The 14075-nt window shown below is 42.7% G+C and overlaps 1 protein-coding gene and 1 long non-coding RNA gene across 2 annotated transcripts in view; one reads left to right on the forward strand and one right to left on the reverse strand.

Annotated features, from left to right (window-relative positions):
• Positions 1-14075, reverse strand: part of synj1 (synaptojanin 1) — a 132110-nt gene that overhangs the window by 99009 nt on the left and 19026 nt on the right. Inside the window, 3 exon segments of the mRNA XM_052520222.1 lie at positions 3891-3974; positions 6016-6241; positions 12390-12657. Of these exon segments, the coding sequence (XP_052376182.1) occupies positions 3891-3974; positions 6016-6241; positions 12390-12657 (578 nt within the window).
• LOC127930616 (uncharacterized) lies at positions 7715-8205 on the forward strand. The gene is made up of 3 exons (XR_008138404.1): positions 7715-7903; positions 7944-8003; positions 8161-8205. It is a non-coding gene; the product is annotated as an uncharacterized LOC127930616 (long non-coding RNA).

A 14075-nucleotide genomic window follows, 5' to 3' on the forward strand; every position in this document is an offset into this window, starting at 1 on the left:
AAAACGCTATTGTGTTATTTAAAATAAAAATGACCGTAGACCGTCATAAAGATTATTAAAACATTTGCGATAATATGAAACGTATTAATTACACTTTTAGAATGTTAAAAGTGTTTTTACTATTAACTACATTTTTACTTCTGATTTTATTTAGGTTTGCCATAACAAAGGGTTTGTATACTTATCGACTCAAAACATTTCATATTTTCATTTGTAAATCATTTGTAAAAAATGTGTCAAAACATAATTCTACTTTTGACATTATGGGGTATTGTCTGTGTGGGCCAGTGACACAACATCTAAATGTAATTCGTTTTTAAATTCAGGCTGTAACACAATAAAATGTGGAGTAAGTCAAGAGGTGTGAATACTTTCTGAAGGCTCTGTAACTTTCAGTGACGGATGGTATTATAGCGGAACAGCTGTCTGCCATGTTGGTTTCTATCTCCACGTAGCGACGCACAAAAAAACAGCCTGTTGATGAGAAGGTCGAAGGAGAATGGCAAGAACCGTACAAGCTAACAGGCAGGGCCACAAACAGGCAAATAACGGCGCAGTACAACAGTTGTGAACAGAACGACATTTTGGAACCCACAACACATGGGCGATTGCATCAGACTACCACAACTTGTTCCACTCCTATCAGCTAAAAACAAGAAGAAGTGGTTCCAGTGGACACGTGATCACCAACACTGAAAAATAGCATGTTGCGTCATGCTGATGGCAGAGTCAGGATTTGGCATAAGCAGCAAGAAACCATGGCCCCATCCTGTCTGTTGTCAACAGTACAGGCTGGTGGTGGTGGTGTAATGGTGAGGGGAATGTTTTCCTGCCACACGTTAGGTTCCTTGATACCAATTGAGCAATATTTCCACGCCCCGAAGAATTCAGGCTGTTATGGAGGCAAATGTGGGTCCGACATGGTACTAAATGGGTGTATCTAATAAACTGGCCACTGTGTGTATATTTAGAAAAGGATCAGCCAGCCCAATGTTAAAATACACTACCGTTCAAAAGTTTGGGGTCACTTAGAAATGTCCTTGTTATTGAAAGAAAAGCAAGTTTTTTGGCCATTAAAATAACATCAGAAATACAGTGTAGACATCGTTAATGTTGTAAATTACTATTGTAGCTGGAAACGGCAGATTTTTTATGGAATATCTACATAGGCGTCAAGAAGTCCATTAACAGCAACTGTCACTCGTGTTCCAATTGCACATTGTGTTAGCTAATCCAAGTTTATAATTTTAAAAGGATAATTGATCATTAGAAAAGCCTTTTGAGGCCTCCCGGGTGGCGTAGTGGTTAAAGACACTGTGCTGCAGCGCCACCTGTGCCATCAGAGTCCCTGGCTCTGTCGTAACCGGCCGCGACCTGGAGGTCCGTGGGGCGACGCACAATTGGCCTAGCGTCGTCCGGGTTAGGGAGGGCTTGGTCGGTAGGGGTGTCCTTGTCTCATCGCGCACAAGCGACTCCTGTGGCGGGCCGGGCGCAGTGCGCGCTAACCAAGGTTGCCAGGTGCACGGTGTAAGAAGCAGTGCGGCTTGCTTGGGTTGTGTATCGGAGGACGCATGACTTTCAACCTTCGTCTCTCCCGAGCCCGTACGGTAGTTGTAGCGATGAGACAAGATAGTAGCTACTAAACAATTGGATACCACGAAATTGGGGAGAAAAAGAGGTAAAATGAAAATAAAATAAAAAGCCTTTTGCAATTATGTGAGCACAGCTGAAAACTGTTGTTCTTATTGAAGAATCAATAAAACTGGCCTTCTTTAGACTAATTGAGTATCTGGAGCATAAGCATTTGTGGTCTCGATTACAGGCTCCAAATTGCCCGAAACAAAGAACTTTCTTCTGAAACTAGTCAGTCTATTCTTGTTCTGGGAAATTAAGGCTATTCCATGTGAGAAATTGCCAAGAAACTGAAGATCTCGTACAACGCGGTGTACTACTCCCTTCACAGAACAGCACAGACTGGCTCTAACCAGATTAGAAAAAGGAGTGGGAGGCCCCGGTGCACAACTGAGCAAGAGGACAAGTACATTAGAGTGTCTAGTTTGAGAAACAGATGCCTCACAAGTCCTCAACTGGCAGCTTCATTAAATAGTACCCACAAAACACCAGTCTCAACGTCAACAGTGAAGAGGCGACTCCAGGATGCTGGCCCTCCGCTGCAAAGAAACCTATACTAAAGGACAGCAATAAGAAGAAGAGACTTGCTTGGGCCAAGAAACACAAGCAATGGTCATTAGACCGTTGAAAATCTGTCTTTTGGTCTGATGAGTCCAAATTTGAGATTTTTGGGTTCCAACCGCTGTGTCTTTGTGAGAGGCAGAGTAGGTGAACGGATGATCGCCACATGTGTGGTTTCCACCGTGAAGCATGGAGGAGGAGGTGTGATGGGCTTTGCAGGTGACTGTGATTTATTAAGAATTCAAGGCACACTTGACCAGCATGGCTACCACAGCATTCTTTAGCAATATGCCATACCATCTGGTTGGCGCTTAGTGGGACTATAATTTGTTTTCAACAGGACAATGACCCAACACACCTTCAGGCTTTGTAAAGGCTATTTGGCCAAGAAGGAGAGTGATGGAGTGCTGCATCAGATGACCTGGCCTCCACAATCACCTGACCTCAACCCAGTTGAGATGGTTTGGGATGTATTGGACCGCAAAGTGAAGGAAAAGCAGCCAACAAGTGCTCAGAATTTGTGGGAACTCCTTCAAGACTGTTGGAAAATTATTCTAGGTGAAGCTGGTTGAGAGAATGCCAAGAGTGTGCAAAGCTGTCATTACGGCAAAAAGTGGCTACTTTGAAGAATCTAAAATATATTTTGATTTGTTTAACCTCTCTTGGGTAGGGGGAATTATTTTCACCTCCGGATGAAAAGCGTGCCCAAAGTAAACTGCCTGCTACTCAGACCCAGAAGCTAGGATATGCATATACCGTGGGGCAAAAAAGTATTTAGTCAGCCACCAAGTTCTCCTACTTCAAAAGATGAGAGATGCCTGTAATTTTCATCATAGGTACACTTCAACTATAACAGACAAAATGAGGGGGAAAAAATCCAGAAAATTACATTGTAGGATTTTTTATGAATTTATTTGCAAATTATTCCGGTTGAAATATTATCGATTATTTAGGCTAAAAATAACCTGAGGATTGATTATAAACATCGTTTGACATGTTTCTACAGACTTTATCTATTTGGAATTTCCGTCTGCCTGTTATGACCGCATTTGAGCCATTGGATTACTTAACAATTAGCGCCAACAAAATTGAGGTTTTTGGATATAAAGAGGAACTTACTCGAACAAAACAAACATTTATTGTGTAACTGGGAGTCTTTTGATTGCAACCATACGAAGATAAAAGGTAAGTGATTCATTTTATTGCTATTTCTGACTTTCGTCACTAATCTACTTGGCTGGTAACTGTATGTAATGTTTTGTGTGCTTGAGCTCTGTCCTCAGATAATCGCATGGTCTGCTTTCGCCGTAAAGCCTTTTTGAAATCTGACACAACGGCTGGATTAACAACAAGTTAAGCTTTATTTATTACACTTGTGATTTCATGGAAGTTAAACATTTCTAGTCATTTAATTAGCATTCGGCGCTCTGCAATTTCACCGGATGTTGGCCAGTGAACCCTATAGAGGTTAACACTTTTTTGATAACTACATGATTCCATGTGTGTTAATTCATAGTTTTGATGTCTTTACTATTATTCTACAATGTAGAAATTAGTAAAAAATAAAGAAAAACCCTGGAATGAGTAGGTGTGTCCAAACTGTTGACTGGTACTGTATTTGGTTTGAGTGTGCGATCCTACTGAAGTCAATATTTACAGCTTCCATATTGTTGTCAGGTGCAGACCCATCGTCTTACCTGTATTCCTGGTTGCTCCCAGAACAGAGGAATGGAACCACGGATCTGGATGAAGGAAGACACCTGGTCATCCAGGAAGATCACCTGCAGACAGAAGAAGAAGGAAGAAGATAGAAGGAAGAAGACAGAAGAAGGAAGAAGACAGAAGACAAAAGAAGAAGGTGACAGAAGGAGAAGGTGACAGAAGAAGAAGGTGACAGAAGGAGAAGGTGACAGAAGAAGAAGGTGACAGAAGGAGAAGGTGACAGAAGGAGAAGGTGACAGAAGGAGAAGGTGACAGAAGAAGAGAGAAGAAGAAGGTGACAGAAGAAGAAGACAGAAGACAAAAGAAGAAGAAGACGGAAGACAGAAGAAGAAGGTGACAGAAGAAGAAGGTGACAGAAGAAGAAGGTGACAGAAGGAGAAGGTGACAGAAGAAGAAGGTGACAGAAGGAGAAGGTGACAGAAGGAGAAGGTGACAGAAGAAGAAGGTGACAGAAGAAGAGAGAAGAAGAAGGTGACAGAAGAAGAAGACAGAAGACAAAAGAAGAAGAAGACGGAAGACAGAAGAAGAAGGTGACAGAAGAAGAAGGTGACAGAAGAAGAAGGTGACAGAAGAAGAAGGTGACAGAAGAAGACAGAAGAACAATACTTTAGTCATCCATAGAAGACAGTCATTTGTCTCCCAGGTCCTCTGACATACACAACCATACATTTATTTACTTTTGTTTTTTAACCCTTAATTTAACTAGTCGAGTCAGTTAAGAACACATTCTTATTTACAATGACGTCCTAGGAACAGTGGGTTAACTGCCTTGTTCAGGGGGCAGAACGACAGATTTTTACCTTGTCAGCTCGGGGATTCGATCCAGCAACCTTTCAGTTACTGGCCCAAATGCTCTAACCACTAGGCTACCTGCCACCTCTACACTCTAACCACTAGACTACCTGCCGCCTCTACACTCTAACCACTAGGCTACCTGCCACCTCTACACTCTAACCACTAGGCTACCTGCCGCCCCTCCACTCTAACCACTAGGCTACCTCTAACCACTCTACCTGCCGCCCTCCACTCTAACCACTAGGCTACCCTCCACTCTAACCACTCTACCCTACCACCTCTAACCAACCACTAGGCTACCTGGCGCCTCTACACTCTAACCACTAGGCTACCCTACCGCCTCTACACTCTAACCACTAGGCTACCTGGCGCCCCTACACTCTAACCACTAGGCTACCTGGCGCCCCTACACTCTAACCACTAGGCTACCTGCCACCTCTACACTCTAACCACTAGGCTACCTGGCGCCCCTACACTCTAACCACTAGGCTACCTGGCGCCCCTACACTCTAACCACTAGGCTACCTGGCGCCCCTACACTCTAACCACTAGGCTACCTGCCCCCTCTACACTCTAACCACTAGGCTACCTGCCCCCTCTACACTCTAACCACTCTCCTCCAAACCACTAGGCTACCTGCCGCTCCTCCCTCTAACCACTCTAACCACCACTAGGCTACCTGCCGCCCCTCCACTCTAACCACTAGGCTACCTGGCGCCTCTACACTCTAACCACTAGGCTACCCTACCACCTCTACACTCTAACCACTAGGCTACCTGGCGCCTCTACACTCTAACCACTAGGCTACCCTACTGCCTCTACACTCTAACCACTAGGCTACCTGCCGCCCCCCCACTCTAACCACTAGACTACCTGCCGCCTCTACACTCTAACCACTAGGCTACCTGCCGCCCCATACTATAGTCAGAGAGATATATATGGACGCACAGACTCAGACACTAGTGTGGATAGGCCGGAGTAGAGGACAGCCACAGTCCCTAGAGAAACGTTAGTTATTCCCTTCTGTAATTGTTGTGATTAAGGTTGGTATGAAATGAAATATGAATACATAGGACAGTGTTAATGTTGCTATTACAGATGGGCATGATTATTCGAATATCAAGAGCGGAAGTTAGTATTCGATTAATTGGGAGAGTATACCTTTTTTTTTTTTGATAATTACAAAGCCTTGTGAAAACCATGTGACATTGCTACAATAGACCATTTACATGTAAAACGTGAATAGTAAAACAAACATTTTAATGACAAGTTTTTTTTTTTACGTCTCCCTCCCACGAGACCAACCTGTTCAGTCTCTACGAAGTTGGCCACCTGTCCGTCATCGTTGGCCCCTCGGACGTTGAAGCGCGTCCCGGCCCTCTCTGAGCTGAGGCGGGAGATGACGCAGGCCTTGGCCTGTTTGTGACCTGCGTAGATCGTCCTGATCTCCACCCCGCCGCACATCAACCTCAACAACCAGTCATCACAGTTCACACCGTAGTGCTTTAGGTGAAGGTGAAGGGACTGATTCCTAGGGGAGACGAGATACACGTCAACCAAACTACACAGCAGGTGCATGTCATAAGAGCCATGATGCACTAAGCGCAACGCCAGCAGATCAGCCACACTATGAGACTGCATATGAGATGCAAAGTGAGCTTTAGGATAATGAGGTGCAATATGAGCTATGATTATGAGGTGCAATATGAGCATTAGGATAATGAGGTGCAATATGAGCATTAGGATAATGAGGTGCAATATGAGCATTAGGATAATGAGGTGCAATATGAGCAGCGATAATTAGGTGCAATATGAGCTTTAGGATAATGAGCATTAGGATAATGAGGTGCAATATGAGCATTAGGATAATGAGGTGCAATATGAGCATTAGGATAATGAGGTGCAATATGAGCATTAGGATAATGAGGTGCAATATGAGCATTAGGATAATGAGGTGCAATATGAGCATTAGGATAATGAGGTGCAATATGAGCTTTAGGATAATGAGGTGCAATATGAGCATTAGGATAATGAGGTGCAATATGAGCATTAGGATAATGAGGTGCAATATGAGCATTAGGATAATGAGGTGCAATATGAGCATTAGGATAATGAGGTGCAATATGAGCATTAGGATAATGAGGTGCAATATGAGCTATTATTATGAGGTGCAATATGAGCATTAGGATAATGAGGTGCAATATGAGCTTTAGAATAATGAGGTGCAATATGAGCATTAGGATAATGATGTGCAATAGGATAATGAGGTGCAATATGAGCATTAGGATAATGAGGTGCAATATGAGCATTAGGATAATGAGGTGCAATATGAGCTGTAAGATAATGAGGTGCAATATGAGCTGCGATAATGAGGTGCAATATGAGCATTAGGATAATGAGGTGCAATATGAGCTGTGATAATGAGGTGCAATATGAGCATTAGGATAATGAGGTGCGATATGAGCTTTAGGATAATGAGGTGCAATATGAGCATTAGGATAATGAGGTGCAATATGAGCTTTAGGATATGATTTGTACGGTACAATAATACGACTTGGATTGAGAAAATAAATCATTTGTATTGAGGTTTCCATTTTAGTGACTGAACAGATGCTCTAATCCTGTCAGTGCATTCATCTGAAAGTAGCAGCAGCAAGGCGAGACTAGGTAGGACCTAGGTTAGGACCAGGTAGGACCTAGGTTAGGACTAGATTAGGACTAGGTAGGACCTAGGTTAGGACTAGGTAGGACCTAGGTAGGACCTAGGTTAGGACTAGGTTAGGACCTAGGTTAGGACTAGGTAGGACCTAGGTTAGAACTAGGTTAGGACTAGGTTAGGACCAGGTTAGGAACTAGGGTAGGAACTAGGGTAGGAACTAGGGTAGGAACTAGGTAGGACGTAGGTTAGGACTAGGTAGGAACTAGGTTAGGACTAGGTAGGAACTAGGTTAGGACTAGATTAGGACTAGGTAGGAAGTAGATTAGGACTAGGTAGGAAGTAGGTTAGGAATAGGTTAGGAACTAGTTTAAGACTAGGTAGGAAGTAGGTTAGGACTAGGTAGGACCAGATAAGGTAAACCAGGTAAGGGCTAGGTAAACCAGGTAAGGGCTAGGTGGACCTGGCAAGGGCTAGGTAGACCTGGCAAGGGCTAGGTAGACCTGGCAAGGGCTAGGTAGACCTGGCAAGGGCTAGGTAGACCTGGCAAGGGCTAGGTAGACCTGGCAAGGACTAGGTAGACCTGGCAAGGACTAGGTAGACCTGGTAAGGACTAGGTAGACCAGGAAAGGACTAGGTAGACCAGGTAGACCAGGTAAGGACTAGGTAAACCAGGTAAGGGCTAGGTAGACCTGGCAAGGGCTAGGTAGACCTGGCAAGACTAGGCCTGGTAAGGACTAGAGACCTGGCAGGAAAGGACTAGACTAGGGAAAGGTAGATCAGGAAAGGACTAGGTAGATCAGGAAAGGACTAGGTAGATCAGGAAAGGTAGATCAGGAAAGGACTAGGTAGATCAGGAAAGGACTAGGTAGATCAGGAAAGGACTAGGTAGATCAGAAAGGACTAGGTAGATCAGGAAAGGACTAGGTAGATCAGGAAAGGACTAGGTAGATCAGGAAAGGACTAGGTAGATCAGGAAAGGACTAGGTAGATCAGGAAAGGACTAGGTAGACCAGGTAAGGACTAGGTAGACCAGGTAAGGACTAGGTAGACCAGGTAAGGACTAGGTAGATCAGTTAAGGACTAGATATGGACGAGTAAGACATCGTACTCAATCACTTTCAGCTAAACACTTTTATGATTCTCAGAATCACTTTAATATTGTGAGTATACAAATGTAATTGTCTCACCAGAAGAAGCTGTTTTATATATATATATATATGTGTTCCACTCCCCACTAGAAGAGGTGAGTATATATAATGTGTTCCACTCCCCACTAGAAGAGGTTAGTATATATAATGTGTTCCACTCCCCACTAGAAGAGGTTAGTATATATAATGTGTTCCACTCCCCACTAGAAGAGGTGAGTATATATAATGTGTTCCACTCCCCACTAGAAGAGGTTAGTATATATAATGTGTTCCACTCCCCACTAGAAGAGGTTAGTATATATAATGTGTTCCACTCCCCACTAGAAGAGGTTAGTATATATAATGTGTTCCACTCCCTACCAGAAGAAGAGGTGAGTATATATAATGTGTTCCACTCCCCACTAGAAGAGGTGAGTATATATAATGTGTTCCACTCCCCACTAGAAGAGGTTAGTATATATAATGTGTTCCACTCCCCACTAGAAGAGGTTAATATATATAATGTGTTCCACTCCCCACTAGAAGAGGTGAGTATATATAATGTGTTCCACTCCCCACTAGAAGAGGTTAATATATATAATGTGTTCCACTCCCCACTAGAAGAAGAGGTGAGTATATATAATGTGTTCCACTCCCCACTAGAAGAGGTTAGTATATATAATGTGTTCCACTCCCCACTAGAAGAGGTGAGTATATATAATGTGTTCCACTCCCCACTAGAAGAGGTTAGTATATATAATGTGTTCCACTCCCCACTAGAAGAGGTTCGTATATATAATGTGTTCCACTCCCCACTAGAAGAGGTGAGTATATATAATGTGTTCCACTCCCCACTAGAAGAGGTTAGTATATATAATGTGTTCCACTCCCCACTAGAAGAAGAGGTTAGTATATATAATGTGTTCCACTCCCCACTAGAAGAGGTGAGTATATATAATGTGTTCCACTCCCCACTAGAAGAGGTTAGTATATATAATGTGTTCCACTCCCCACTAGAAGAGGTTAGTATATATAATGTGTTCCACTCCCCACTAGAAGAGGTGAGTATATATAATGTGTTCCACTCCCCACTAGAAGAGGTGAGTATATATAATGTGTTCCACTCCCCACTAGAAGAAGAGGTTAGTATATATAATGTGTTCCACTCCCCACTAGAAGAGGTTAGTATATATAATGTGTTCCACTCCCCACTAGAAGAGGTTAATATATATAATGTGTTCCACTCCCCACTAGAAGAGGTTCGTATATATAATGTGTTCCACTCCCCACTAGAAGAAGAGGTTAGTATATATAATGTGTTCCACTCCCCACTAGAAGAGGTGAGTATATATAATGTGTTCCACTCCCCACTAGAAGAGGTGAGTATATATAATGTGTTCCACTCCCCACTAGAAGAGGTGAGTATATATAATGTGTTCCACTCCCCACTAGAAGAGGTGAGTATATATAATGTGTTCCACTCCCCACTAGAAGAGGTGAGTATATATAATGTGTTCCACTCCCCACTAGAAGAGGTGATATATAATGTGTTCCACTCCCCACTAGAAGAGGTATATATAATGTGTTCCACTCCCCCCCACTAGAAGAGGTTAGTATATATAATGTGTTCCACTCCCCACTAGAAGAGGTTAGTATATATAATGTGTTCCACTCCCCACTAGAAGAAGAGGTTAGTATATATAATGTGTTCCACTCCCCACTAGAAGAGGTTAGTATATATAATGTGTTCCACTCCCCACTAGAAGAGGTTAGTATATATAATGTGTTCCACTCCCCACTAGAAGAGGTGAGTATATATAATGTGTTCCACTCCCCACTAGAAGAGGTTAGTATATATAATGTGTTCCACTCCCCACTAGAAGAGGTGAGTATATATAATGTGTTCCACTCCCCACTAGAAGAGGTTAGTATATATAATGTGTTCCACTCCCCACTAGAAGAGGTTAGTATATATAATGTGTTCCACTCCCCACTAGAAGATAGTGTTCCAGAAGAGGTTAGTATATATAATGTGTTCCACTCCCCACTAGAAGAGGTGAGTATATATAATGTGTTCCACTCCCCACTAGAAGAGGTTAGTATATATAATGTGTTCCACTCCCCACTAGAAGAAGAGGTTAGTATATATAATGTGTTCCACTCCCCACTAGAAGAGGTTAGTATATATAATGTGTTCCACTCCCCACTAGAAGAGGGTGAGTATATATAATGTGTTCCACTCCCCACTAGAAGAGGTGAGTATATATAATGTGTTCCACTCCCCACTAGAAGAGGTTAGTATATATAATGTGTTCCACTCCCCACTAGAAGAGGTGAGTATATATAATGTGTTCCACTCCCCACTAGAAGAGGTTAGTATATATAATGTGTTCCACTCCCCACTAGAAGAGGTGAGTATATATAATGTGTTCCACTCCCCACTAGAAGAGGTTAGTATATATAATGTGTTCCACTCCCCACTAGAAGAGGTTAGTATATATAATGTGTTCCACTCCCCACTAGAAGAGGTTAGTATATATAATGTGTTCCACTCCCCACTAGAAGAGGTGAGTATATATAATGTGTTCCACTCCCCACTAGAAGAGGTTAGTATATATAATGTGTTCCACTCCCCACTAGAAGAGGTTAGTATATATAATGTGTTCCACTCCCCACTAGAAGAGGTTAGTATATATAATGTGTTCCACTCCCCACTAGAAGAGGTTAGTATATATAATGTGTTCCACTCCCCACTAGAAGAGGTGAGTATATATAATGTGTTCCACTCCCCACTAGAAGAGGTTAGTATATATAATGTGTTCCACTCCCCACTAGAAGAGGTTAGTATATATAATATAATGTTCCACTCCCCACTAGAAGAGGTTAGTATATATAATGTGTTCCACTCCCCACTAGAAGAGGTTTCCAGTATATATAATGTGTTCCACTCCCCACTAGAAGAGGTGAGTATATATAATGTGTTCCACTCCCCACTAGAAGAGGTTATATATATAATGTGTTCCACTCCCCACTAGAAGAGGTTAGTATATATAATGTGTTCCACTCCCCACTAGAAGAGGTTAGTATATATAATGTGTTCCACTCCCCACTAGAAGAGGTTAGTATATATAATGTGTTCCACTCCCCACTAGAAGAGGTGAGTATATATAATGTGTTCCACTCCCCACTAGAAGAGGTGAGTATATATAATGTGTTCCACTCCCCACTAGAAGAGGTGAGTATATATAATGTGTTCCACTCCCCACTAGAAGAAGAGGTTAGTATATATAATGTGTTCCACTCCCCACTAGAAGAGGTTAGTATATATAATGTGTTCCACTCCCCACTAGAAGAGGTGAGTATATATAATGTGTTCCACTCCCCACTAGAAGAGGTGAGTATATATAATGTGTTCCACTCCCCACTAGAAGAGGTGAGTATATATAATGTGTTCCACTCCCCACTAGAAGAGGTGAGTATATATAATGTGTTCCACTCCCCACTAGAAGAGGTGAGTATATATAATGTGTTCCACTCCCCACTAGAAGAGGTGAGTATATATAATGTGTTCCACTCCCCACTAGAAGAGGTGAGTATATATAATGTGTTCCACTCCCCACTAGAAGAGGTGAGTATATATAATGTGTTCCACTCCCCACTAGAAGAGGTTAGTATATATAATGTGTTCCACTCCCCACTAGAAGAGGTGAGTATATATAATGTGTTCCACTCCCCACTAGAAGAGGTTAGTATATATAATGTGTTCCACTCCCCACTAGAAGAGGTGAGTATATATAATGTGTTCCACTCCCCACTAGAAGAGGTTAGTATATATAATGTGTTCCACTCCCCACTAGAAGAGGTGAGTATATATAATGTGTTCCACTCCCTACCAGAAGAAGCGGTTGTCTGTCGTGTCCTCTTTGATCCGGCGGTGAGCGTTGAGGCTGAGGTCCATGCTGATGCCGCTAGAGGACCAAGCAAAATAAAAATTCCCAGAGTTCAGGACTTTCCTGACGTCAGCGATGCGGTCCTCGTCACTCGGGTCGTTCTTCAGAGAAACAAACTCTGTAGACGTGACCCGGAACACCTCAGAGTCTTGCACCTTCCCTACGGAGCTACAGCCTGCTGCTACTACCAAGCTGTGGAGCATGGAATCACCTGGAGAGAGGGAAGAGGAGGGGAGGAGAGAAAAGAAGATGTAGGAGATGTCGGGAGGGGAGGATGGAGAGGAGAGTTGAGGAAAGGAGGAGATAGGGAGGAAGAGATGAGGATGAAGAGAAGAGAAGAGGAGATGAGGAGGAAGGAGGAAGCAGAAGAGAGGGAGAGGAGATAAGGAGAGGAGTCGAGGAGGAAGAGGAGAGGCAGATGAGGAGGAGGAGAGGGAAAAGGAGGGGAGATGAGGAGGAAGAGCGAGAGGGAGAAGGAGGGGAGATGAGGAGGAAGAGGGAGAGGGAGAAGGAGGGGAGATGAGGGGAAGAGGAGAGGCAGATGAGGAGGAGGAGGAGAGGGGGTTGAATGATAAGAGAGAGAAAAGGAGGAAGAGGAGGAGAAAGTAAAAACATGGGGAGATGGAAATAGCAGGAGGGAAAAGAGAGATGATAGGATGAGAAGAGAGAGATAGAGGGAGAGGAAGAACAGTGTGTTAAACCCCATGCCATCATACTGTCATTACCAGTATAGGGTTAACTGAGCTTGTTGTTTGCCTTCCCTTCCTTCCTTCAGAGTCAGTAAACAAGTAGTGTTATATCAGCGTGATCTGATCTGTAAAACTGGCTTTAATCTGTTTAAAGCGCAGCTTCCTACCATCTTATCATAACAGGCAGGCTTTCAAGATCAAGCAGAGGGCAGGAGACAGAGAAGCTCTGCAGTCAACAGGCAGGACTTACTATATAGACTACTGGCTCCCTAAAGAAGAAGGCTTCTCACAACCCTACAGTTCAACACATTGTTTTAGCAACCCTCTGTAATGGATTTGATTACAACTAGGAAGAATGTTGTGCACTTGCCATGTGATCAACCATGCTTCATTGGGCTGGGCGATATGGCCAAGATATCATATCACATTTTGACGTTATCTGGCAGTATTTTATATTTATTAATAATAAAAATGTTTAATATTCATGACCCTAGGGTGGTAAACACAAACATAAGCGATTTAAAATGGGTATTTCTATATTTTGATGGTTTTATACAGTTCAACCAAACCATTTTTCAGCATTATCATAAAGATTTCAGCATTACTGCAAAGCTTTTTCAGCATTATCATAAATATTTCAGCATTGCCATAACACATTTCAGCATTATCATAAATATTGTCGGTGTTACCTTAAAGATTTCGACATTGGCATACAGATTCCAGCATTATCATAGAGATTCGACATTATCGCAATGACTTCCGCATTATCGGACGACCTCCGCATTATCGTAAAGACTTCAGCATGACCGTAAAGATCTCAGCATTATTGTAAAGATTCAGCATTATCGTAAAGACTGGCATTATCGTACAGATTTCAGCATGGTCGTAAAGACCTCAGCATTATCGTAAATGCTTCGTCATTATCGTGGAGATTTCAGCA

Source organism: Oncorhynchus keta, chromosome 6 (genome assembly GCF_023373465.1).
Source record: "Oncorhynchus keta strain PuntledgeMale-10-30-2019 chromosome 6, Oket_V2, whole genome shotgun sequence".
Classification (NCBI taxonomy): domain Eukaryota; kingdom Metazoa; phylum Chordata; class Actinopteri; order Salmoniformes; family Salmonidae; genus Oncorhynchus; species Oncorhynchus keta.